Genomic DNA, 27,842 nt, shown 5'->3' with positions numbered 1-27,842 from the left:
ACGCACGGCAGTGAGAGAGAGCAAAAACCCATGCCTGTGTGTATAGGATCAGGAAGTCCGAAATGTCCCCAAGGGACAATTTGCTTTGCCGCAGTTTTCAATACTACCAACAGCACAAGTAATATATTAAATACACTGGTAGTGCCTGTATGTTATCAGAGACCAACAACGCATCAATATTGGTGGAGTATGGATTTGAACAGTAAATATATGAAACTGATAAAACTGAATATATGAGACCGCACAATCAAAAACCATTAATGTCTGAACATATAGCTGAGCACTATTAGAGAAATAAAGACAGATTGTCGAATCATTTGCAATTGTTCAACATTAATAGTTTGTTTATTAATTATTAAATTATTTTGGAGCATTCAGAAGTTTCAGAAACAGTTGTGATGATTTTCAAGTCTGGATGATACTACTACCACTACGGCAATTGCAGTTAAAAACTAAAATACGACATTATGGCATCTTTTAAAATCAAATATTTGGCTTGTGAAAAGTAAAAGGCGTCAAACAAAGAAGCTTATTAGATGACTTGAGAAATAGAAAACTACACACCATAGCAAACCCACTGTTAAATATTATGGGGTGATTCATTATGTTCATTTCATTCAACGTGGCCACATTCAAAGACACTGCTGTGAGCACTACAATTAGTCGTCCATTCGCCTTCATTTTACTGGACAGTGGCATAGATCCTAGGCACAAATATCTACAAACTTGGGATATCACGTTTGTGTGTGATTGAAGCGAACAAGACAGGAGGTTTCAGGTTCGAGCCACTAGGTGTCACGCTGACCTTAAACAGAAGGTGACGAAATAAACTTAGTCAAGTAGAGGAAGAAACGCCAGACACCGCACCTTCGTCCAAGGTAAGCGAACAAAGACAACTTCTGTATGTAGAATGAAAGGCCGTAATGTTGCTTGTATAACATCTGCCTCAATAAGTGGTATGCGAATAAGCATATGTAAGTGAAATCAATATATCGCGTAATTTCCTTTTTAGAACAATTTAAAACTACCTAACTAATAAATGGCTAACGTTCTCTAGCTAACTATTCCTTTAGCAATGAGAATCGGGTAATTTCATTGTGAAGGTGGTCAAAATGTAAATCCAGTCATTCCGGTTGAAGCTTTCAAAGTAAAACATCCGTCTCCGAATAGTATGGTACATTGTCAATTGCACTCGAACTACTCAAGGAAATTCTGGCTTTTACTCCGTGAAACTTGACGGAGTGTGGTCAGGAACTTTTAAAGCTAACTAGTTTAGCAAATGTTAATGTTAGCAGGTAACAGAATTTGCTTTTTTGAGTAGGTAAGTTAACCGATACTGTGGCAATTCAAAATATGAAATTACGAGTTTACATGTGTTTATTTCACTTTGCCGTCATAGTAAGCATAGCTAACGTTCGATCGCGGTCTGAGAGACTACCGTTGCAGAGCTACAACAACTAACAATTTCGGAAGCTAACGCTACGTGTTGTTGTTCCTGGCTGTCTATGATAAGAGTTGGACAAAACAACCCGTGAACACCCTCAAGAAAATGACGCCATATATACATATGTAATCAATTTCATTACTCTTGGTACAAAATTATAATTGTCTTTTAACGTAAAAGTAATTCTTTGTACTCATCTGAGTTGTGTATGTTTACATCGTGTGTTGATGTGGGTATACTGTCACATGCCATGGGCTTGCACGTCTACCCTGCTGTACTAGAAAGCTTACACTGATGCGTGACATTAATGCCTCTCTATCTAAAATTAAGAAGTAACTTATATCAGTAAGACTGGCTGTGAGCTGAAAACCTTTTCAGGTTTGCTAAACACTTAATTTGCAAATTGGTTTCTTCTTTTTCTTCAAACTTTTTTTACCCAAGGACATAAATATCTCAGAGAAGGTTTTGAAATGTTCTGTCATTGAGATTGTCCAGTGTGATATTTTCAGGCTGCATGTTAGTCGTTTCCTTTTTTTTTTTTTTACATTTGATTAAATGTACCTATTTAATGGAAAATTGTAGACATTATTTAGTGTACTTAGAGTAATGCGGCATGGATAGAGTAATCTGTACTGTCTGTGTTATGATTGTCACTAAAGCTCAAAGTTTAAGTTGTTGAGAAAATTCATAAACTCATCTCTATTTATACTGGTGGCATGCTAAAAAGTGATTTCAGATCATAACTTGGTTTCAAGGGTGGTTTCTGCATTCAAATGACTTGATTTCATTCCTGTGGATTATATCTAAAAACTTGTTTTCCGCTAGGTCCATTTCACTAGTTGAAGTATCTTCTGGGAGAGACACTACAACTGCATAAATGCTTGTTTACCAGTGCCAAAAAGTGATTCCCTCTCACAGCTTTAGATTTAAAAGTTATATCCGCCTCAAAGTCACTCAGTTGAATTTCTGTGTGTTTTGTTTTAAAGATTATGGCCCACTCAATCCATTTCAACCCCTGAAATATCTCTAAAGGGGTGATAAAACCCCAAACGTGCCAATTTTCAAAGTGTGAGTCTAGCTCATAACTTCTGGCTGTAACAACATCTACTGCACGTCTGTCCGTCCTGGGTGAGGGATCCCTCCTCTGTCGCTCACCCTGAGGTTTCTCAGATTTTTCCCTGTTAAAAGGGTTTTCTATGGAGTTTTTCCTCAGTCGATGTGAGGGTCTAAGGGCAGAGGATGTTGTTATGATGCCATGTGAAGCCCTTTGAGACAAACTGTTTGTGAAAACGGGCTATACAAATAAAATTGCCTTGCCTTGCCTTGCCTTCTAACTGAACAGTTGTTTCTGCATTCAAAAGACTTGATTTAATTTCTAAAGTTTACTTACTTTTACCTACTTAATTTAACGATTCTTGTCCTTTCACTGCATGAAAGAGGCCAAAATGTGATTTAAAGCCTGTAACTTTTAAGTGAACACTGTCATTTTCTGCTTTTCGAATGCAGGGAGTGGACTGGAAACTTGAAAATATTGCCCCCATGAATGAAAATAAAATTTAAAAAATTTGGAGAAAAAAACAAAGCACTTGAATCCCTTTTTGGGAACTGAAAATTTATGGTTTGTATCATCCTCAGAAGGTTTTTGATCTGTTGAAATGCATTTGGAGAGGGCTGGAACCCTGCAAGACATATTTTGTTATTGATTTGATTTTCTTGCATTATCGTGAAATTTTCACTGTCCAAAACTATATTGGAACTCCTCATGCCCTGAAATCAAATGAACTGACAGTATGACGCCGCAATCAGTGGTTGCATACATTCGATTTCCTGATTGTTTCTTCATAACTGTACTGTCACAATGTTATTATTTTTCTGCTCAAGCAGCAAAGCCAGTGGCTTTCCTTCCTCTTTTTTTGGGTCACTTGTCATCTTATAGTTCCAACTGTTTAGAGCTCAACCGGAAGCTGTAAGGACTGAATCATTCTTCTGTTCATATATTTTTCTGCTGTAGTATAGCATTTTTCTCACTCCAGGTTACATAGCAGAAGTCTTGATTGGACAATTCCCAGTGATGTGGAACAACAGAGGTTATATTGTGCTGTGGACATATTTCCTGCTCATTTCATTCCCTGTACGTCCATCCAGGTAAAGCATGGCAATGACCGGTCAGACCTCATGCTCATCCATGAGTAACCACACCAAGGAGCGGGTCACAATGGCCAAAGTCACCCTGGAGAACTTCTACAGTAACCTTATTGCCCAGCATGAGGAGAGAGAGATGAGGTAACATCCACAGATTCCATCTCTATGTTCATTTCAAGATATTTTCATTTCATTTACTGTGAAGCATAAAAAAACCTTGCCCATTTCTGATTTTGTGTTTTTGTTGTTTTTTTTAACTTGAGACATCCAAAACATATTTTGTATGAATTTGTGTTGTCATCTGTGGGTGTGGGTAGGTTTGAACCACTTTGCCACTTCCTGTTTTGAGAAGTTAGGCTTTTTTTTCTGAAATTACCAGAGTAGTTTAGTGCATAATTTAGGATTCTTGGTTCAATACATTTTTTATTAAACAGGGAGATGGCATTTATGAAATACAGAGTGTAAAAAAAAACAACAGCCCATTGACCAGAATTTTTCTTATTCAAAATTCTAAATCCCGGTTTATTGCCCAGGCTGGTTGTTAAACCTTATTCATCTCCAAGATGAAGCAGACAGCTGACTTTGAACACCTCAATCAGATTAAACTGACCTGACTGGAAGGAATTTTTTTATTCAGATTCAGTGTTGTTTTTGGCAGGCATTTTAGATTTAGTTTTAGTCTTAGTCTTTTGGACTAAATGCTTCTTAGTTTTAGTCACATTTTAGTCATTTCTATCCTTGATAGTTTTAGTCAACGAAAACTCAAAGGTTTTAGTCAAATATCAAAGATACCTATAAATAAAAGATGTGTATGGACTTAATAGGCCAATACAGGTGTTAGAATGAAGCACACTGAAACTGATCTAACTTTCAAAGGTGAGTTTTTTTCCCCTCTTTTTCTTTCTCTACCTTTTACTTCTATTATTTTGTTGCAGATGCAGACAACACACTGGCACACAATATGAGTATTGTATCACAATAAAATAGGATTAAACAAAAAATAAAAGCACACTTGACTTCCATATGAATGACCTCATGTCCTACATATTGGCTTTAGCTGCTACTATTGGTTAAAGCATCCAGGTGTGTTGCTTAGATAGGGAACAGCAGCAGGTCTGAAGACTACCGTGTTTCCCAGTCCCACAAACGTGGGTCAAAGCATTTCACTTGCCACCCGTCCACAAATGGACAGGGGTTTTATTCATAACATGCTAAATGAATAGAAGGGCTGGTTTAAACGAGCCAACGTCAGCGGGGCCCTGGCAGCCCCATTCATTCTAGCTTTAGCATGTAGCACTAGGAAGTGCTCTCTGCACCACAGGGAGGCAGAACCACCACCACGACCACCAAACTTTAGGCTTAATACAAAAAAGAAAATGCATCACAGGGCTGGCCCAACATTGACGAAAGCTATGCTCTAATCATCCCTCTTTCTACGACCACCCGACACCGCTGCTGCTGCCATGGTGTGTGTCTCGTCCGCTGCAGACAGGCCCAGACTTGTCTCTGTGTGTATGTGTGTGCGCGCGGGAGGCTTTTAGTGCGTGTGTACTGATGATGGGGGCGTGGCCATTAGGACCAACAGCTACAGCTGGCTCCATTCTGATGTTTGAGCTCTTGATTGACATTGCACGCATGTTATACTTGGCGGGAAAAAAACGCATGTTTTGAAACTTTGATCATCCACCCTCTAACATTTTAGTCTCGTCTCGTTCTCGTCAGACGAAAATGTATACAATTTCGTCACATTTTAGTCTTTACAGGGCGATGGTGACGTTCGTCTTAGTCTCATTTTCGTCATGGAAAAAAGGGGTCTGACGTCATCATTTTCGTTTTCGTCCAGCGTGACGAAAACAACTGTTCAGATTGAGAGAGGAAGTGAAAACTTTCCTAATTTGTTCAACACCAAAATATTAACCATGTAAGTAGTTAAGTTTGGATCCTTTATCACAGTGATTTCAATCAGATTGCAGCAGCAGCCTACATAGCAGGGTGGGGCTTGTATTTACCAATATTGTTGGGTGTATCACTATTATTTAGTCTTCATTGGAAATAACAAAAAAATATTCAAATGAAAACTCTGGAAACCCAACGACCAATAAATCTAATTGGTGGGGCCAGATGTTCATATTTAATTGTCATCCATGTAAAAAAAAAAATTTGAACGCTGTTAATTGGAATTTGACTAACACCTCTGTGGTTGTTTGGTTTTTTCAAACAAAAGAAAATTCAGAATAGTTTGTCAAAAGACCTGGAATTCAATCCAGGGTTAAGTCAGGAAAAGTTTTGATATCGATTTAATGGGATGTGCTCAGTTGTTAATTCCTATACCAGTGGTCATGGTAATATTGTCTTTTTCAGACAGCAGAAACTAGAGAAAGTGATGGATCAGGAGGGCTTGGCTGATGAAGAGGTGAGTGGAAAATTGTCCACATGACTGTGCTGGAGCAGAAACAGCTAACTAGGTTTGTTGGTATCTACGAACAATGATATAAATGTTGTATCTAGATTTAATGACTAGTTATCATAGATGAATAATCACTTAAAATCAAGGCTATCAGTCTTGTTGAAATTAATATTAATGAGGCTGTGTAATCTAAATAAAAGATGCTAGAGACTAGATTAGCTTGAGCTTGATAGTTGGAAAATAATTATCCTTAGTTCCCCCTTGGCAGCAAAAAAGAAATTAACAAATTGACAGACAGTGAAACTTACTGTACATCAAAAATAACACCAAGTGAGAAAGAATTGAGAGGTATTAGGTTTTTGTGCTCACCGGTGCATTGTTCCAGCCATTAGGGCGTCTTAAGATATACTGTATCTCCAGTGTATCTCAGTGATGGATATTTGCCTGTTGTAAGTTTCCTGTCTGTTTTATGATTCAAAAGTCAGTGTTGAAAGTGGAGCTCTTGTGTTCCCTTCATCTTTTCTGACCTGTAAATCGTGCCGCAGTGTCAGATATTCATAACAAGGAACATGCATTTTGAATTAAACCTTGCAGGCTATTTAGGCTTGCTTTTCACAATGTGATTTATGATCTTTTTTTCAAAAATGTTTTACCGAAGACTGCATCCTGACTCCGTCATATGTGCATGCACACAACCCTCTAACCAACCTCTCCCACCAGTCGGCTTCACACGTTTTACTGCTGCAGACTGCTTGTTTCATAGTGTAACACCTTGCGTTGGCTCCCAGAAATTTTTTTTTCGAGGTCATTTTGCAGGGCTCTGGCAGTGCTCCTCCTGTTCCTCTTTGCACAAGGTGGAGGTAGCGGTCCTGCTGCTGGGTTGTTGCCCTCCTACGGCCTCCTGCACATCTCCTGATGTACTGGCCTGTCACCTGGTAGTGCCTCCATGCTCTGGACACTACGCTGACAGACACAGCAAACCTTCTTGGCACAGCTCGCATTGATGTGCCATCCTGGATGAGCTGCACTGCCTGAGCCACTTGTGTGGGTTGTAGACTCCGTCTCATGCTAGAGTGAAAGTACTGCCAGCATTCAAAAGTGACCAAAACATCAGCCAGAAAGCATAGGAACTGAGAAGTGGTCACCACCTGCACAACCACTCCTTTATTGGGGGTGTCTTGCTAATTGCCTATAATTTCCACCTGTTGTCTGTTCCATTTGCACAACAGCATGTGAAATTGATTGTCAATCAGCGTTGCTTCCTAAGTGGACAGTTTGATTTCACAGAAGTGTGACTGACTTGGATTTACATTGTGTGTTCCCTTTATTGTTTTGTGCAGTGTATTTCTGTTGGTATTGTATAAAATGATTTTAGAATCAGTTGTGTTTTTTTTCATATCCCTACTTCTTGCTACTTATAATTTAATCAAGCTTCTATGGTTTTATTTAACTTATGTCTTAACAATTTTGTCTTATCTTTTATTGTTTGGTGTGCTTAAGTCTCCGAGTCTATAATATTTTACTTATTTATTAGGGCCCGAGTTGAAGGTACTAAGGGGCGAAGACCCGCTCAAAAACTCACTAAATTTAGCATGCACATCCTGGCTGGCAAAAAAAGTGATAATCTTTAAAAAAATAAAAAGAACGCTCTGCTCAATAGCGCCACCTAGGTACAAAAAAGGCTCACCCAGGCCTGTAGAAATGTCCTACAGACATGGGACCAAGTCAAGTCAGTTTCATTTAGATAGCACCAAATCCCAACAAAAGTTATCTCATGACACTTTACAGGTAGAGCAGGTCTGGTACCACACTCCTTCAATGAATTTACACCCAACAATTCTCCATCAGCAAGCACATCCTGTAACAGTGGTGATGAAAATCTTCCTTTAACAGGCAGGAAAAGGAGCAGACCCAGGCTCAATGGGGACGGCCTTCTGCTTTGACCGGTTGGGGGGGAAAGAGAGCAGGAGAGCGGGGCAGAGACAGGGATAGATAGTTAAGGAAGATAGACACACCGACTTGTCTCATCAAGACGGACAAATCATACACTGACACCCCTGACCTAACTCCAGCAGGAAGTTTAGTGTTTGTGTGTGTCCAGCAAACTTAATAGGGTCCTCGCCCCGAAGTACCTTTGGGTTCAGGCCCTAACTAACTAACTCTGCTCAATAGTGCCTTCGGGCTCATTCACAAAAAGGACTGCCACGGCCTGTCAGAATGTCCCACAGACATGGGACCAACACCAATTTATTCGTCTCATCAAGACCTACAAACCATAAAATTTTAACCCCCAAGTAAAATCGAACAGGAAGGCCACAAAATGGATGCAAAGGTCTAATTGTGCACAATTTTGGCCCCGGAACAAACGCTGTCTCCTCCTAGGGTATTAATGGTATTGTTTCCACGCGTCCTAGATTCTTCACCTTTCTTAATTAAAACATAGAAGCACAGCAGAAAATTCCTGATGCCGAAGTATTAGAGTGGTTTTCAGTTACTGCTTTAAACATTTACATTTGCTAATAATTTATAATGTAAAGCTTGTATAACTCAGAATTCTGATGTTAATGGCAGCAACTGTCTTTGCAGAAACGTATTCGACGTTCTCAGCATGCAAGGAAAGAGACAGAATTTCTCCGTCTGAAGCGCACCCGACTGGGCTTGGAAGACTTTGAGTCCCTTAAGGTTATTGGCAGAGGAGCCTTTGGAGAGGTAAACACACTTGCATAAAGATGTCCATAATGAGTCCCATTTGATGTTTTGATCCACGAGTATGTAACGTTACAGAGCTAGAGGCACATCCTCAAACATCTGTAAGCCTCAGATAATGAAATAATGCCTGGTGGAATACCAGTGTCCCCTGGTTTGACAAATTCCCAGTGGTTCAATGATTGTTAGCTTGTGTAGGATATTTGTAGTGCAATATCTGAGAGCACAGAGGAACATTAATATAAAATGGTAGAGATTAACCTGTTAGTCATTTGGATGTAACTGGCTGTTTTGCCTTATGCAGTTTATGTTAACAATGCTGAACTCTAATCTGTCTACCATGGACGGATAATAGTTGACATTTAAAAATATATGCGACAGAACTGGATCCATGTTTACACTCTGCATTCATCTTTCTTTCCAAAAATCTGAAACAACAGACAAGTGGCAAACGCAAAGAAAAATCTGAGTAGATTAATAGTGTAACATCAAGAAATCTGTTACTTGGTTGTCATTAGTAGTAGAGATCAACCAATTTGGATTTTTTTAGGGCCAATGCTAATACTTTTTTTTTAATCACAGGCTGCCGATTTTATTAGGCGATAAATGGGGCCAGTACTGCTTTTGCTCCCTCCCTACTGAAACACAGTAATTACTCATGTTCTGTCCAAGTGGCAGCCAGCCTGAATTAGCATCCCTATCTCTACTGAGTGTTGAAGCGCCCTCAGGCGAGTACTGGGTTCACTGATCTCAATAACCTGTCTCGGGTAATTGATAGGCATGGAAAATGCAAAAGCCACATTTGTAACATTAAACTATGATACGCATTTTCACATTGCTTTGGCCATTTAAGATATTTGATAAGCCTATCTGAAAGGCATGTATACTCGGACAATTTGTGAGTGGCAAAATCATAAGGGATTATCCAGTGTTCCTCTGATCCAGTTGTTCCATGAAAATACACTAAGTCTCAATGCAATAGCAATGTTTTGCAGCTTTGTGCCTTTGCACGTCAAGAACACACAAAAAAAACAAAAAAACGAGAGTTGGGTCTCTTCTCTTGCTTGGCTTCCCTGCAAAAAAAAAAAAAAACCCACACCACTGAACTCACCCACCACTGAACTGGATTAGTACAGTTTTTAGAGCCGTTTGCTGTTGTTATCAGGAAACATTAACAGAATTCTTATTCAGTTAGTACTACCTCTAAAACATCTCCCTCATCGTAAACGTTACCGCTGCTATGGCTGCTCCACCCTGCTCTAGGGGAGAGGGATAGAGAGAGAGACACATGAGACATGCAGCGAAAGCCCTGTGCTCGCTGAATGAAACTCCTAAAAACACCACAGAACTGACAACGTCGAGATTGGATGGCAAATATTTAAGCCAAGTTTGACAGGTAAAAGATGCTTTTAAAGTTTAAAACTTACCATTGTTTTGAAGTTGCTTCACTTTGCACTCTCCAAGCAGGGGAGGAGCAAGGCATTGTCTGCATGTAGACTGTAGTGTCTCCTAGCAACACAGAGATGCCCATGGATGCCAGCAAGATTATATCGGCGAACCCACTCGCATATCAGCCGATGCCAATAGAAGTGAAAAATGCAAAAATCGGCCGATGTATCTGTCGATCCTTAGTTAGTAGCTAAGCAAACATCATTCAGTGCCTTATTTTTGTGCTTCATAGTGTATATTAACAATACCTACTTTCCCATCTGGTTTACTAATGTCTTGAATACATTTGTATGAGCATGAATTCCTCTCATCTCGTTTCATCATCCTCCGCTTATCTGGGTCGTGGGAGCAGTACCCTCAGCCATGAAGCCCAGACCGTCCTCTCCCCAGCCACTTCCACCAGCTCTTCCAAGGGAATCCCAAGGCATTCCCAGGCCAGCCAAAAGATATAATCCCTCCAGCATGTCCTGGGTCTGCCCCGAGCCCCTCCTCCCTCCCTCCCTCTCCTTACCTAAAGCTCATGACCATAGGTGAGGGTTTAAACAATGATTGGCCAGTAAATTGAGAGCTTTGCTTTTTGGCTTAGCTCCCTCTTTACCACAACGGATCAGTTTAGCCACCCAAATCCACTTGTCAATCTCCCGCTCCATCCTACCCTCACTCATGAACAAAATCCGGATACTTAACTGCCCCACCTGAGGCAGGACCTCCCCCCAGACCCAGAGTGAGCATGAATTCAATCATAGAAATTTATGAAACAACCATTAACCTTCTTCAATAAAAGTAGATCAGCTTCAGCCACTGCTGTAAGTGCTGTAGAACATAGACAATGTCAAAGACTAATCACAGTCAAAAGATTTAAAAAAAATTGAAATGCATTACAGCACTACTGCACCTTATAAGTTATAGATATATGAGATATATTCTTCATGTATTTGATCCAAAATCAGATTTGAAACATGAGTAAACATACACACTTATACATTGTAAAATAATTTTTTAAGGATGCTTTCAATTGGGACCTCATTGTCCCAAACTCGAATCCTTAATGCCAGGTTATCATAAGCAGTTTATTTTTATTTAATTTTTTTAGGTGCGTTTGGTACAGAAGAAAGACACCGGCCATGTCTATGCCATGAAGATCCTTCGTAAGGCTGACATGCTAGAGAAAGAGCAGGTGAGGAGGTAGAAGTATATGGAACGCTGGCCTTTTGTCCGTTGGATTCCTTTTAATCTTATGTGTGTGTGTTTTGCTGTTTGTAAGGTTGGTCACATTCGAGCTGAGCGGGACATCCTAGTGGAGGCAGACAGCCTCTGGGTGGTCAAGATGTTTTACAGCTTCCAGGATAAGATGAACCTTTACCTCATCATGGAGTTTCTACCTGGAGGTATGAGCCTCACTTTGTAGTCTGGAACATGTGGAGAACAGATCCACAGGCCTGTATCAGAAGCCAACTCACTTTCTCGCAGCATATAATTGGCTTACCTATATAGATCACATCGTAAGCCATCCTACTCAGTTTGCCCTTTCAGTTAAAAATGTGGATAATATCAGAAAAAACACCTTGGATTTAGTGTTAAACTGTATTGGCTCTCTCTAAACTATGATAAGAGCTAGTGTGTGTGGGGTCTATGCCAGTGAACTGGTATGCACGCTCCCTCAAGTGGTACACAGAGGAATCCCAGAAATATTTTTTTTGAAGATGAAATGAGTAAAAAAAACATTTTAAAAACAAAGAAAATTATCAAAATGGTAAATAATTAGGAATTAAATACCTTAACTTCCCAATTAGTTTTGTCTTCTTGGTTGCGTTAAGTCATATTGTACATGTGCATTTGGAGCTCACAGCCAGTGTGATCCAACTAGTCCTGCTAATATTAGAAACAACTGACAAACAAACAACATCATCAAATGACTCAAGATGGTAAACAGATATGACGCCTGTTATCTCCAATCTGGATTCAGTTGGAGTACAGAAAAGGCAAGGCCCCTCTGTGTGTCTGTGTGTGTGTGGTTCTCAGCAGTGAATCCCTAAAACCAGCGTACCTCAGATGGCACCTTTCAACCAAACACCCAAGACTGTAAGACAAACACAACACACTGAAGCAGTCCAGGTCCTAAATACAAACATGTGCTACAATAGTAGCTCAATAGCAGGTATTCTGGCTGAAGGAAATCATAGATAAGAAAAATCTTATATAAATAAATGAAAAGATGATCCTGGTGGCGTTAAGTGGGAAATAATCCTGGAAGTGATTATCATGACACCATAGCTCCTGGATGAGACGAAACACTCCCAGCTGCAGTGTTGTCCTGAGCATAAACACGCTTTGTTTTTGCTGCTCACCTCCTCAAAATAACCGGAGCCAGTGTTTTCCTAATTTTAGGGGTTGGATACATTCTGATGTGTCTGATTTGCAAACTTCATGGTCGCATAACAGCAGTGCTCAGCTTGTGCAGTGACCCATTGCGTCTTTTGTAGGAGCCTGTACTTAGTGTGTACTTTCACTGAGTGTGGACCCTCATTGACTTCATCCAAGCCGGTTTGCCCCTCTTAGAAAAAATGTTATCCAGCCCTGCTGAACATACTGGCTCCGCTACTGTATTATTAATTATGGTCATTGTGGTGGTACTTGGTTAAAAAAGTTTGAAAAACACTTGTCTCTTCTCTTTTCCCGGTAGGTGACATGATGACTCTCCTGATGAAGAAGGACACTCTGACAGAAGAGGCCACTCAGTTCTACATAGCGGAGACGGTGCTGGCAATCGACTCCATCCACCAGCTGGGCTTCATTCACAGGGACATAAAGCCTGACAATCTGTTGCTGGACTCCAGGGTAACCACCATCCATCATGATGGATTATTGTGTTTGTCTTCTATCCATTTTTTGAGATTTAATTTTGGAAGAGATGCATAGAGAGCAAGAATTGCTTTACATAAATTTACACTGTGTTGTTTTCTGGTTACATTTTTTTCAGGTTAAACCAAGTTATTTATTATTATGTTATATATTGTTGTATCAGTTTCTTCAGCAGTGACAATTGAATGTGTTTTGTTCATAGGGTCACGTGAAGCTGTCTGACTTTGGTCTGTGCACCGGGCTAAAGAGAGCTCACCGTACCGAGTTCTACAAGAACCTGAACCATAGCCTACCCAGTGACCTCAGTAAGCAAAGTCAGGCAACCCTTTCCATTTGATCCCACAGTAACTTGCATGCAACCTTAGCCACTGACACGTGCCAACAGTGATGATTTATTGCATGAAAATGTGTTAGTTTCAGCTTTAATGGCCAAATGTGTTAGTATAGAAGGAATTTGAGGCAGTTTGCTACTGAGACACAGTTCTAAGAAATGTGTGTAGGAAGATGCTCAGCCAGAACAATGACAACAAGTTAAACAAAGAAGACTATACACATGACCTAGCAAGCAAGCTTCACATCCATAATTCAAAGTTCCAATTATATATGCTGACAGTGCAGATGGGACCTGTTTACTGTTGGTGTTAATGCAACAGTAAGATGACCACTTTGTAATCATGAACTGCCGTCTCTTCACAGCCTTTCAGAACATGAACTCCAAGAGGAAAGCAGAAACCTGGAAGAGAAACAGGAGGCAGCTGGTGAGTTGTGAACAGTTTGGAAATGCATTTAGGACTTGCATATGTAATTTCACTGTTTTTAGGTGGTAAACAGAAAAAAAAATTCAAGAGAGAAGGTCATGAAGAGGCAGTGTTGGGAGTAACGCGTTATTAGTTACTGCCAAAAAAGTAACTTTGACAGTAACTAATAATCAAACGCATTATTTTTAAAATTCAATAACTCAGTTATAGTTACTAAACGATCCGTTTATTAGTTTATTTTACGTTATTTTACTTTCTCGGCTGAGCCACTGTGTTTACTTTTGTGTCGGGGGGGCTTGGGGGAAGTGCAAGAGACAGGAGGAGAGTGAGCTGTGCTGTGGGGGCGTGTTTGTTTATAACAGCAAGAACGTGCAAGACATTATGGCGGAACCAAGGGCGAGTTTCTTCACGTGGAAGTACGCTCACTACTTCTTCGTTGAGCAGAAGGAGAAAAATGTTTAAGTTAAATGCAACTTGTGTCTCGGAACTAAAACCCTCTCTGCGGCCGCAAACAGCAACTCTAATCTGTTAAAGCATCCAGGCACGCAGCATGCGGCGCCGACGAAACTTGCTGCTAAAGCTAGCGGGTCAGGGGCCAGCACAGATACCGACACAGATGTCACCTCACTCCGTGCACCTAAGCAACAGCGCCTGAGTTGTTCTTTTCAACGAGGGAGTGCTACTGCTAGCCAGGCTAAAGTTCATCAATCAATCACTTTGAAACATCTTAGTGTTTGTATAAATATAGACCATATTGCTTAGCAGAGTTCACTTCAGTGATGAAAATGCATGTCAAGTAGTACAGAGCTTACAATGTTGACAGTTCTGAACTTTTTTTGTAACTAAATAGTTACTTTTCATAGTAATGCTTTACTTTTTGGTTTTAATAACTGAGTTAGTAACTGAGTTGCTTTTGAATCGCAGTAACTAGTAACCATAACTAATTAATGTTTTTCAGTAACTAGCACAACACTGTGAAGAGGACACTGAGGGGATAGCAAAAAATACTGTTGTGATGAATGTATAACCAGCACGGTGGTGCAGTGGTTAGCACTGTCGCCTCACACCAACAAGGTTCCAGGTTCAAGCCCCAGCTCAAGCACGGGGTCTTTCTGTGTGGACTTTGCATGTTCTCTTTGGGTACTCTGGCTTCCTCCTTCAGTCCATGGACATGCAAGAGGGGACAAGGGGGGACTTAATCGGATACTCTAAATTGACCATAGGTGTGGCTGTGAGAGTGAATTGTCTGTCTGTATATGTTGACCCTGCTCTCGGACTGGCGACTTGTCTAAGGTGACCCTTAACAGGATAAGGAGAAGAAAATGGATTGATAAATGTAAGCGTCGAAACAATTACTACTACGATACAGTTAATAGATGAGTGAAATGCTCCGCCCCGCCGTTGTCTATGGCCCAACCTGTGTGAAAAACTTAAAATATGATGGCCAGAGAATTCATTCTGTAACAGCTGATGGGGTTATTCTTTATCTTTGTATTGCAAGTTCATGTAAACTTGTGAAGCAAATTGTGTGGAAAACTTGCTGTTAGACAAGTATTTCTGTCCTTTCTGCATATTCAGGGATTTTAACCTGACTTCCAGACTAGGCCAACACCAGTCCTACAAGACTGAGCCAATACCAGTCCTCAAAGGCTTGGGGCATTAAATAATTGCTTTTGTTTCTTTTTGTAAAATTTGATTTAAAAAAATAATATTTTCCCTCATCTTCTGAGCCAGAAACCTCCTCTTTTGTAGCACTTACAGATACTGAACTCATTAGTTCCATACACTGAAGATTCTTGTAGAGATTTAGTTTATCATTTATAGAACATTTATACTGAAAACATGGTGAAACCCTTTACTGCTATTGACAGCATTTTCTGTTAAAATTAAATATCCAAAATCTCCTCTGTTAAACTCTTGGCTTTATAGTTCATATAGATATATTCAAAATTTGTAAGCTTTGAGCCCATGATGAGCTTTCTATCTAGAAAATAAAAATTTGAATTTGGGACCTCAGCTTCACTCAGTGTTTACTTCTAGAACTGAATGTAAATTTGCTAATATTTAACCAGATAATACCTCCTTTCAATACTTAAACAAAACACTTCAGATAATATGTATTACAACATACTGGCTGTCTGCTCAATGTATGAACCCCATATAAGCTATAACAGGATTACCGCAGGGTGTTAGAAAGGCCTTTCTTTAGTCATTGGAATTCTAGGCCTTAAAAGTCTCAAATTGTTTTTATAAATGTGACTTTTTGGGTTCCATATGATTTTGAGAGGTCTTTAAAAAGGAATCGAATTAGGAAGTTGCTTTGGTGTCACATTAACGTCTACATTCACATTCCACATCATCCTTCACATCCACATGCAACATTTATATATTCATTATTTTTGTGGGTTGTCAGTTTCTCCCACTCCCCTTAAGCTATATTTAAAAAACATCAACAGTAGATGGAGTGACAGTGTTGGTTCCAAGAGGTTTGGTTGCACAAGAAGATGCTGTCAGACCTGCAAAACATCCAGCTGACAAAATCTCTGGGATGAAATGAGGGAAATGGCTTAAAATGTTGAATCCTACATTGGAGTTAAATTTGTTGACACGGGACAGTGACCATTACGGTGTCACATGACCTTTTTGAAGTTATTGTGTGGTTCATGTAATGGGCTAATAATTATTAAAAAAATCTAGGTAATCTTGTGGAAATCTGTTTTTATAGCAGGTCTCAAGTTTGATGTGTTCAAGGCACTTTATTGCATGGTACATGTACTTTATGAAGCACTTGGTGCCAACAACCCATCCAAATCCATTGTTGGCAGATGCTATGGAAAGTGGCTCAGTCTCATACACCGATGATGAAAGTATCAGGATCAAAAAAGGATAACCCGGTGGTTCCCCCCCCAGAATTATTCCTATATATCTGATCTTATCTTTGCATCTCTGTCATAAGCATCTCTAGGGGAAGCTTATTGTTGCTAATATACATACTAGATTTTAGTACATTTAGAAAGCTGATGTTTTATTTGGTCTCTTGTCCTCCCTGTTAGGCCTTTTCAACTGTGGGAACTCCAGATTACATTGCTCCAGAAGTCTTCATGCAAACCGGATACAACAAGCTGTGTGACTGGTGGAGCCTGGGTGTCATCATGTATGAGATGCTGATAGGTTAGAGACATCATATGCTTAGATGTACTCGTTCTAGGCCAGGCAAAGTAAAACAAACAATTAGTGTGTTTGTTCGTTTCCATCTGCAGGTTATCCCCCGTTTTGTTCAGAGACACCTCAGGAGACGTACAGGAAAGTGATGAACTGGCGGGAGACACTCACCTTTCCTCCTGAAGTGCCTATATCAGAGAAGGCCAAAGACCTCATCCTCAGGTGGGCATATTTAAGTCTACCAGTACTTCCTGTTCAGGGTGCATCTTGTACAAGGAACATGTGGAGACCAGGTTTTCCATAGCCTCATTACCTGATATTTGCCAGTAACAGACTTTCAGAAGTAACGCAATTCAAAACTGTGTCATATCCAAGCAATGATGTACAAAAGAAACGGTCAAGGAACACATCTTGCTTAAATTAGGCCAAGCACTATTAAATATGCCATTTTATTTCCAAAATAGAGAGATGAAGGTGACAAATTATCAGCATTTGACAGACTGGTGTTACGCTGTCACTGCCACTGCATTGGAAGGTACACATCTGTGAATCGTGGTATAGACAAAGTCTGTGGCTCCAAATGGAGTCAGCATTTCTATATAATTTGGATATCTTTGTACCAGCTGAGAGAATCAGTTCATTCCCGAAAGAAAACCAATCTCACACAATTCCAGAGGGGAGCTGCTTCGTTGCCGGACATCAGAAACTGGTACGAAATGTGCACATCAACCATCCCCAATTTTTTTTTGAGTGTATTCCAGCGAATGGTAATCGGTTTTCAAAACTGCACGTAAGGCACTTTCCAGGTTTAAGAAACTGAAATACACTAAAACAAGATTGTAACAAAAACACAGTCATAGTTTGTCCTTAATTAATGTTGACGTGAATGCTTGTCAGTTACGGGTATTCGGGAATTAAAATTTTTTTTTCTACATTTAGGTACCGGTACCTTGATTTCGGTGCTGGTTCCGGTACGGTACTTTTTGGGTAACAATTTAATTTTTAAAAATTAGGTTAAGTAAGTAAGTAAAATTTTATTGGTATAGCGTTCTTCACAGTACTAATTAATACACAGAGTGCTTTACAATAAAAACAGATAAAACAGAACAGTCAGGTGACTGATATCACCGACACAACAACAAAAACATCAGTAATAAAAGCCATAGCTTTGTGACAGAGGCCGTCCGACATAGGGTGCAAGTGCATTTTTCACCAGCAATAAATAAGAAGACCATACAGCTGTACAAATGAAAAATAATAAAGCCCTGGAGAGGGTGTAACCTCAGGCCTACGTTAAAGAAAATAACATTACAGCGCTAGCCCTGGCCGACTCGATGGATATGCCGAATCACTTGTGTTAGCTTAAAGTTAGCTTACCTGTTGAAGACGTCCCCGACATGGCGGCCGCCCCGTCGTCTGTTTTTCTTGGCTAAGGAGGATTCCTCCGGCGGAAGAGATTTCGAAAGAGGCATATCCATGACAGGTGGACTTGAAGGCTTGAAGGAAGGCTGCAGTCTGCCCTTCATAACATCAAACACTGTGCAACATTCTGCTCTCATATGTATCCCGTGCACGTTTAGGTGCTTCATCAAATTTGACGTGTTGCTGTCTTTTGCCATGACACCCCTTTTGCAGATATTGCATCGTGCTCTAATGGCGTCGATTCTAAGAAAATGCAGCCACACTTTTGACCGCGGGGGCATTTCTTATTACCGTCTCTTGCATCTTTCTCACACACATGCAAGTAACAAAACATACACACGCAAGTAACACGTGTTACCGGACACAAAGTAAAATGTTCATTGGATGGTGAAGTCATGAACCACCCTACTCTGCCCCTCATTGGCAGTTAGGATATCAGGGTAAGCCAATCGGAGAGAGAGAGTAAGGCGGGGCCTTCCTCTACCATCTGAGACCACTCGTCGCCACCGGCAGTACTATCAGAGTTTCGCTTTTTACCTTGCAAGTACCTAAAATTGGCACCGAAAAACCCTGCCATTTTCGGTACCCGGTAGTACCGAGGCATTTCGGTCGGTGCTATTAAAGTACCGAAGTTCAGTACCCACCCTTAGTTGTGAGCAGGCAATTTATTGAAAACAACAGTGTAACTGAAATAGGCTGTTCATCAACTGATCAAAAGTTTAAGACGACAGCCTTTAAAAGCCAAAATCTGTGCAAAAATTTGAATTCCATGTCATTTCCTGTCAAGTAATCACACTGTAAAGATCTCTTGATGGCAAAGGCAAAAAAGGTCACTGTCTTTGAACGTGGTAGGATTGTTGAGCTGCATAAACAAGGCCCCTTGCAATGTGCCATCGCTGCTGAAGTTGGACGCAGTAAGACAGTCATTTTGCAATTCTAAAAAGATCCTGAGGGTTGTGGAACAAAAAAAATCAAGTGGTAAACCCCAAAAAATCTGGTTTTAAGATGTTGATCAGGAGTGTATAATCCCTCCTGTGTTTCCTGGGTCGGCCCCAAGGGCTCGTCCTGGTCGGACATGCCTGCAAGTTGGCTGAACATGTTTGAACATGGTGTTAGTTTGGACAAACTGTGACTTGCACAGAAGTCCAATAACTGCACACCACTCAGGTTCAGGTTGGGGCTGCCGTTCCTCCCAATCACACCTCTCCAGGTCACGCTGTCATTGCCCACGAGAGCGTTGGAAGTCCCCCAGTAGGACAATGGAGTCCCCAATAGGGGTGCCATCCAGAACCCTTCCCAGGGATTCCAAAAAGGGTGGGTATTCTGAACTGCTGTTCGGCACATAAGCGCAGAAAACAGTCAGGACCTTGGTGCTGCCTGCCTTGGTCTGCTGCCCAAAACCACACTGTACCGGACCCTTCCGGTTCCTCCTGCAGGTGGTGGGTCCATGGGGGACGAGGTAACCTTTTCGGGCTGGGCCCGGCCGGACCCCATGGGCTAAGGCCCGACCACCAGGCGCTCGCCAACGGGCCCCTTTGCCTGGCTCCAGGGCGGGGCCGCAGTAACCCTCCGGGCTGGGTACAGAAAAAACCTAGTTCTTCTTTCCATGAAGGATCTTTTGATTTTTGTATGTATGTTAGTTAATGTGGACTTCTGTGTAGGTTCTGCTGTGAGGAGGAGCATAGGATTGGTGCTGCCGGTGTAGAGGAGATCAAGTCCAATCCTTTCTTTGAGGGTGTGGACTATGACCATATCAGGTGAGACTCTTCATCATACATTCCTGTTCCATAATGATTTACTTTTCTTGTTTTAGTGAGTTTAAATGTTGTGATTGGACTGACTGGTGTTTTTGATGCCGACACTTTGCTTCTTCTGCAATTGAAATGAAAATGTGTTTCAGTCATTTCCTCGTTAATTTATTGATTCCACAAACATGAGCATTCAGTAATTCTAAACTGACATAATATTTAACGTTATAAACTAAGACTACTACTATGTTTCTGACGTCCCTCACCACTCAAAAATAGAATCTATCCATCCATCCATTTTCTACCACTTATCCTGTGAAGGGTCACAGGGGGCTGGAGCCTATCCCAGCTGCCTTTTGTACGAGAGGGGGGAAGCACCCTGGACAGGTCACCAGTCCATCGCAGGGCCAACACATATAGATAGGCAACCATTCACACTCACATTCACACCTACAGTCAATTTAGAGTATCAATCAGCCTCGTCCCCTCTTGACGTCTTTGGACTGTGGGAGGAAGCTGGAGTACCAGAGAGAACCCACACAGGAACAGGGAGAACATGCAAAGTCCGAGCTGGGGCTCGAACCCAGAACCTTCTTGCTTACGGCGACAGTGCTAAGCACTGCACCACCATGTCACCCCTAAAATAAAATATGGCACAAAAACTCAAAATAAATCTTTCTGTATCATCAAAGGAGGGAGAAGGATGTCAGATGTTTCAAAATCAGCAGAAAACTCTGTGAAAGCATTGTGCTTTCAAGATGTGGTCTGGGGTCAATAGTTAGCTGATCCATCCACCCAAGCCCTACAAGATGGTACTCTAGTGAGCCTGGGAATTCTCCTACTCGCTTATTCTTCGGAGTTAAAGGGGCCATATTATGGTAGTCATGTTTACAGTGCTTGTGCTTATACTGTATGTTTGGATCCAAACAGTCTGACAATAACAGAAGTGGCTGGACTCATTTTTGACCATAAATACAGCCCAGCCTAATGTAAGTTAGAAAATATTGAAAACATTAAAGGAAATGGGCATGATTTGGCCCCTTCTGAAGGTGCAAGAAGTAACAAGCGGTACATTTTTTTTTTCAATGTACAATTTTTAGTCAATCCCAACATGATAGTCCTTCATGTTATGATTCATATTTCATATTTATTTATTTAAAAACAAAATCGGTAGCACTTGGACACTAATATGTCCTTCACTGGATTCTGGAGCGGAAAAGTCCTCCACGTCAAAATTTTTGTCTTGTCCATTTTTCTGTGGCCAGATCATGATGCATAATACCTTCTGTCTAAAATTATTAAAGCCTTCATATCTGTATCGCACCTCCGTTTCTCAATGGGTCAATTTCTGATATTGTCAACTTGTATGAAGTTTTTCTGTGGGGGACAGCATGGCTTAGCAGCGGCTTTTTGATGGTCTGAGTAATCAGTGTCCTGGTCTAAGATACCGCATTTCTAATTGTCCTTGGAGTAGCAAGTCATTACCTCACCTGGTGGCCCCCACAATTAGTGCATGTGTGTGTGCACAAAGCTCTTTGAGTGGCATTAAGGTGAAAAGGTGCTGAATATAGCGATATTTACCATGTTACACTGGTGTGTTGTGTAGAGAGAGACCTGCTGCCATTCCCATCGAGATCAAAAGCATCGATGACACATCCCACTTTGATGAATTCCCTGATTCAGATATCCTAACACCAACAGGTATGTTGACAGTCTGTCCTTTCATACTCTGTGCTCTCTCCATCGTGATGTGTGGAATGAAGCCATCTCCTCTTGTCATCCAGCTGCTCCGGTGTCTAACCACACGGAGGCCGACCTGAAGAACAAGGACTGGGTGTTCATCAACTACACCTACAAACGCTTCGAAGGCCTGACTGCTCGAGGAGCCATCCCATCCTACATGAAGTCCACAAAGAGATAAACATCTTGCTGCTGGCTATTTAGCCACCACCATAAAAACCTGAATGAGTCCTTGTCCAAGGGCTATTGTCTAAGGATGGACGCAGGGATAAGGAATCTCATTAGATTTCATCCATGGCTTTCCACTGTAGAAAAATGCTGCCTTCATTTCTGCAGGTCTGCTCTTTCTCTGATGCTTCCAAGGGTACCTTTCTACTTCCTGCTCACACACGGCTGAACTAGGATTCAAGTGATTGGAATTTTTTTTCCACTTGCCTTTTACATCAGTGGATACAGTGGGATTTTATTTGAGATACCAGCATCATTTACATTCCCTCTCTAAACCAGCACCAGTCTTCTTTCAAACCAGGACATCCTTTTGATTGACCCTTCTATGTCCAGTTGGCTCAGAGATTGCATTTAGTCATCACTTGGTGTGTATCAAGTGCTCTTCAGGGATTCTGTTCAAATGTGTGTTGTTTCTTACAAGAGCTCACTTCCTTACAGTTGCTGGTTTGTAAAGATGGCACCTAACCAAAGACTAAGTTAACTGAATCATGTTTCTGCTCGATCTCTCTGTCATGTCACCTCAAGTAACTTAAAATTGCTGTTTTATAAAATACCTAAAAGATTTGCTTGCTGAAAAGAGCGAGTATGTAAGAATGATGCATTTTTATAGAACAAATGTGAGATTTGTGTTACATTTTCACACGACCCTCTTGTGTTCCCCTGTCTTAAGTTTTATGTGATGGTTGATCCAACTCTAGTGTAGTTTGACCAACAGCTCATTTGTTTGCATGTTTACGTGGATTTTTTTCCCACTGAAATAGAAACATGTAGCAGGTTGGAATAGGGATTGAATGCATTATCTCAAATTTGATGTTGCAGTTCTACATTTGACTGTTTTAATGCAATTTCCTTGTTACAAATGTAGACCAGAAAACCTTCAGCTCATGAAACATAAAACCGTCCCACTGAAATAAGCATAGTTCTGTTTGAGGCAGGTTGACCCACATAAATCCATCCACAGTTTAAAGCTTACACAAATGCATGTAGAAGCTTGAACTTCGTATGGATTTCTGCATTGGACTGACTCATTTTTATTTGGGGTGTGATAAAATGGCAAACTGAGGAACCTGAGTAAAAATCGGTGGAGAAAAGCCCCTTGTAAAATTTAACCGATTGGCATCTTCCAACCAGACAACATTGTGGAGTAATCTATTACTTGGAATTTCCATGAGTACTATGTACCTTTTTTGAAGAGCTTTTTGTATTTGCATTGGCTTTGTCAGGAATGCTGAATCTGCGGTTTGTACACACATTTCTGCATGCAACTTTGGTCCACTTGTTCCTTTTTCATAGAGGGGAACTTCAGCTGCGTGTATGGCTTTTGTTCTGCTTATTTTTAAACATGGCGATTGCATGTGCTGCATCTGCTCATTGTGTTATATATGTGGGGGTGAAAAAGTGTCCCAAAAAGTGTAGTTCGAAGAACTATGATCATTCATTGTCCTGGGGTGCACATACAAACCAGGGTTACTTCTAATCTCTTTCCTTGATGCAAAACCAGAAGTCAATTCTCAATGTAGGGCGATTTACATACACAGATGAAGTGCTGGGTGACGCAAATGACGTGAACATGTGTCAAACTTCCTGGTGCTGATCTGATCCCAACTCCCTTAAGGAAAAGAAAGTTCACTTGTCATCTTGCAGACACACCTGACACAAAGCACAAATCCTCATTATGTTGTAGTGATTTTGGCTTTTATAGCTATTAATTCAAGGCAAATTTAAAGTTGTTTCACTGAGCTTTTGTGTGCATTTCCAAATGATGTTCCAGACCATGATGTGCGACTGCATTTGGGCTTCTGAAGTATCTGGAACTTCCATCGGTACAAGGCAGGGAAAGGGTTATTTGGGTCATGGTTAATGATTGAAATAAACATGGGTATCTAAACAGAAAAGAACTGCACCTCTTCCCAAGAATAGACACGCAAAGTTCAAGGTTGATTATTTGTGTGCATAAATTTCTCGCAACATTTGGGGATGCATAAGTGAAGTTTTCTCCTGGCAGAGCCCCAACCCCAGGAATTGTACAAATTCCATCCTAGTTATTTTTCCATGTGTTCACTCATCCTCTAATTCAGTAACGTCACAATGCAACAGTGTTCCTCATGTGAACAAGCTCGAGTGTGGAGTGACTGCTCAAAGGTAGAAATGCAGGGCTAAACCTTTCCAGAGACCACGATATCCAAAATGCTGTCATTTGAAATGATTGTAAATTGAGTTGTATGATGTAACAAAGAGAATCCTTTGCCATAATAATTCCAAATGCTGTTTATTTGAATGTGGTCTGGCTGTCCTTATGCATGAGAGATTACTATGGAAGCCGATTTCTAACAGAATAATAGAACACAAATTTAAGTTATTAAATTAATAATAGTGCTTAGCTTTACCTTGAATAGGATTTTAACATAACTCTGGTTTGGTTTTCTTTCTTTTCTTTTTCCCTGGAACAAATTGGCTTCCATGTAACCATTGTATGAAGGTCTTACTTAACTGTATGTAATATCAAAGCTTGTGTATTGAAGCACAGTAAATTGTAACGTAATTTAGAAAAATCTGCAGTGGAGATTTTTTTTAATGGCAGGGGTACATTTTATAGGGAAACTCTCCGATAATGGAGTGATCTGGCTTTCCGTGCTTACGAAGCGGCAGATCATTCAATTTAAAGCAATAGAGAAAATGGCAGGATTTGTTTGTTGATTATGACGCCATGTGGGGGAGGAGATTGTGTGTGTGTGTGACTGTAGCTGATGATGCTCATTTAAAATGATGCAATGCTGAACTGTTTGATCGCGTGCTCCAAGATGTTGTTTTTTTTTATCTCAAACGTGTATGTCTGCTGCTTGTATCACTTGGGAGGGAGAATTAAGGCTCATTGGAATGTGGATGTACATTATTTATACCCCTCTTTGTAGCGTGTGGCTGTTGCATTTTTCTGCTATTTGACAATGAATTACTCTGCACTTACTGTGTTTTTCTTCATGAACATAACTTCATGTCATCTTTGAAAAACGGACTAAAAGAAGTAACCCGTGCAGGGTAAATCGATTTCAATTATCATAAATGTTACCAAACTATTTTTTTTATAGATGATAATTGTAAGAATTTTAACTGGTTAAACTGTCCCAAAAATATATCTGGTATTGATATGAAACCAAACTGCTTAGAAAGAGTACAGTGCCTTTAAAAACTATGCATCGCCTTGTATGTTTCTCCCTTATATTGCCTTTATAAACTGCATCATGATCATATAATTTGGCTTTTTTGACTGAACGTTACAAAAAGACAGAACAGATTTAGAAAACCTGATGTCTAATTACAAATATATGTCATTGTATTAATATTCACCTCCTTTTTAGATTTACCTCCCAATGACTATCGTAAGTATTCTCTTAAATCATTTATCATGTGTTGAATATAACTTAGGAATTTGATATTTGACACACTTTATGTAAGACTATTCTTCAATGAGGAAATCTATTCAGTGATTGGTTCTTATGTCATCACCCCAAACCCTGTGTGGTGAATGAGATTCCGTCCTACGCTTGGCTCTTAGCTGCACTCACAAGTTAGTTAATGAGCATCTCAGGCCCAATTTAAACTCAGATTTTTTTATGCTTAAACCATATTCGGACAGGATTAGTTTGATGTGGGGTCAAATAATTTTACTTTAGGACATCTTTAATAAAAATGACCAATTCGCATGGGACAAAAAATCTCAATAACTTTATTAGATGTGGAAGAAGTAAATTTGTTCACGCCCTGCCGTCACGTTCTCATCCTCTGGTCAGCTCTTATCAGCGTGACTAAACAGTTCAGTTCAGTTCAGTTTACTAAACAGTTGAAGGTTCTAAGTAGCTCATAAATTGTTGATTTGGGGGTAAATCTGAAAAATAAGGGGCATGTTAGTCCTACTTTTTCACAAAGCTTTGCAGCACTAAAACCAGCTCTAAATCTGCGAAAGGTTAAGGGGAGTGAATGGGACTCAAGAGCATTAATATGAAGAGTCCAAATCCCAAAGAATCCCAACAGGGCTGCAGTCATCCTCTCTAACAGGTTAGTATTTGAGAGGTTTTCAGTGGATTTGAGCCGTAAAAAGGAATCGTCTTAATTGTCACTTTTAGATTTAGAGATTTCCAAATGTTTCAACGATTTCCCCCCCTTCTCATAGAAGGAATAACAGGTTTTGTATCCAGTTTGGTTTTCTCATTCGTGTGGAGGTTATATTTTATCAGCCCCACTTAGAATCGAGGTTCCGGGTGAACAGGCTTCTCATATGCACATCCGCTAATTGAAGAGCAAGACACAGCCATATGAAAAGCTGCTGGCAATTCGCTGAACATATATGATGACTCAGGCTAGTATTCTTTGTTTCATGCGTAGTTAGTGACCTTAATATTTGTTCAACGATGTCAACATACCTTTGACAGCAGATCATATGTGACACATCTTGCATCCACGCTCAGGAAGTAATAAGGAGAAAAGATGATGTTGGCTCAATAACTGGCATGAAGTCAAGGCCAAACTTTGCCTACTCCTTCATGGCTACCAGGGCCTGGGCATCAGGTGTTTAGTGAGATGGCTTTAGAACCCCTCCAACATGCCTATTATTCAATCACTGTTACACCCAGGGTTTAGGGAAACCTACATCTAACACAAATGAGAGGGACTCCCCACTCTCCCCACTTCAAAGCAATGCCAGTGCAGATTTCCATGTTCAAAATTTGCTGTTTATTTTTCAAAGGTGTGCTATTTCTAAAATAACAAACAAGGTGGTGGGCTCAGTCCTGCTCTTCACCCTGCTGACACATGACTGCACAACAACCTGCAGCACCAATCACATAGTGAAGTTTGCGGACGACACAACTCTGGTGGCTCTCATCACCAAGGGCGACGAGAGTCACTACAGGAAGGAGGTCAATCTTCTGACCACGTGGTGCAAAAACAACAATCTCCTGCTGAATGTCAGCAAGACCAAGGAGATTGTTGTCGACTTCCGGAGAGGCCACACCCAACACCCGCCACTGACCATCGACGGTGCTGCTTTGGAGAGAGTGAGCAGCACCAAATTCCTGGGGGTGCACATCAGTGAGGACCTCTCCTGGACGACCAACACCACATCACTGGCGAAGAAAGCCCAGCAGCGCCTCTTCTTCCTGCGCAAACTCAAACGGGCAAGTGCTCCACCAGCCATCATGAGCACATTCTACCGAGGCACCATTGAAAGCATCCTTTCCAGTTGCATCACTGTATGGGGTGGGAGCTGTACTGACTACAGCAGGAAAGCCCTGCAACGCATAGTGAACACGGCTGGAGGGATCATTGGTGCCCCACTCCCCTCCCTGCTAAACATATACACCACCCGCTTCAACCGCAAAGCGATCACAATAGCGAATGATTCAAGCCACCCCGCACATGACCTGTTCAGCCTCTTGCCCTCTGGGAGGAGGTATAGGAGCCTCCATTCTTGCACCTCCAGACTCACCAACAGCTTTATCCACCAGGCTGTTAGGCTGCTAAACTCTCTCCCCTCCCGACCCTCAGCTACGTCCACCAGGCTGTCAGGAAGCTACCCCCCCCCCTCCCCCCATCACACCCCCACAGAATGAAAGACTGTCTTTTTGCACTAAAACCCCTCCCCTGTCACACACCCCACAGAACGAAAGACTGTTTCTTGCACTATAACCCCCCTTTCCCCCAGAAGGAACTGTCTTTTGCACTAGAACCCCCCCCCCCCGTCACACACCCCTACAGGATGAAGGACTTTTTTTGCACTA

The 27,842-nt window shown here is 41.0% G+C and overlaps 1 protein-coding gene across 4 annotated transcripts; it reads left to right on the top strand.

Moving 5' to 3' along the window:
- Window positions 1–792: 792 nt before the first annotated feature.
- Window positions 793–25,032, top strand: LOC147238260 (serine/threonine-protein kinase 38). 4 transcript variants are annotated; one of them, XM_086198262.1, is made up of 14 exons: window positions 793–878; window positions 3,590–3,727; window positions 5,948–5,999; window positions 8,580–8,702; window positions 11,242–11,325; window positions 11,413–11,536; window positions 12,832–12,986; window positions 13,213–13,315; window positions 13,707–13,768; window positions 16,822–16,939; window positions 17,029–17,152; window positions 20,014–20,109; window positions 21,707–21,801; window positions 21,885–25,032. In XM_086198262.1, exons 2-14 carry the CDS (start codon window positions 3,597–3,599, stop codon window positions 22,019–22,021), a joined length of 1,404 nt encoding a protein of 467 aa, XP_086054388.1. In that variant the 5' UTR covers window positions 793–878; window positions 3,590–3,596; the 3' UTR covers window positions 22,022–25,032. The 4 variants fall into 4 exon arrangements, with proteins under 4 accessions (XP_086054388.1, XP_086054385.1, XP_086054386.1 ...); XM_086198259.1 differs by having other exon boundaries at window positions 13,213–13,324; XM_086198260.1 differs by lacking the exon at window positions 793–878 and adding an exon at window positions 1,195–1,321 and having other exon boundaries at window positions 13,213–13,324.
- Window positions 25,033–27,842: the final 2,810 nt, after the last annotated feature.

Source organism: Aulostomus chinensis, unplaced genomic scaffold, assembly GCF_037954235.1.
Source record: "Aulostomus chinensis isolate RoL2024-O1b breed Wild unplaced genomic scaffold, RoL_Achi_v1.0 HiC_scaffold_31, whole genome shotgun sequence".
NCBI classification, from domain to species: domain Eukaryota; kingdom Metazoa; phylum Chordata; class Actinopteri; order Syngnathiformes; family Aulostomidae; genus Aulostomus; species Aulostomus chinensis.
The sequence above is the reverse complement of the archived record's forward strand: the minus strand, read 5'-3'. Positions and strand labels throughout refer to the sequence as shown.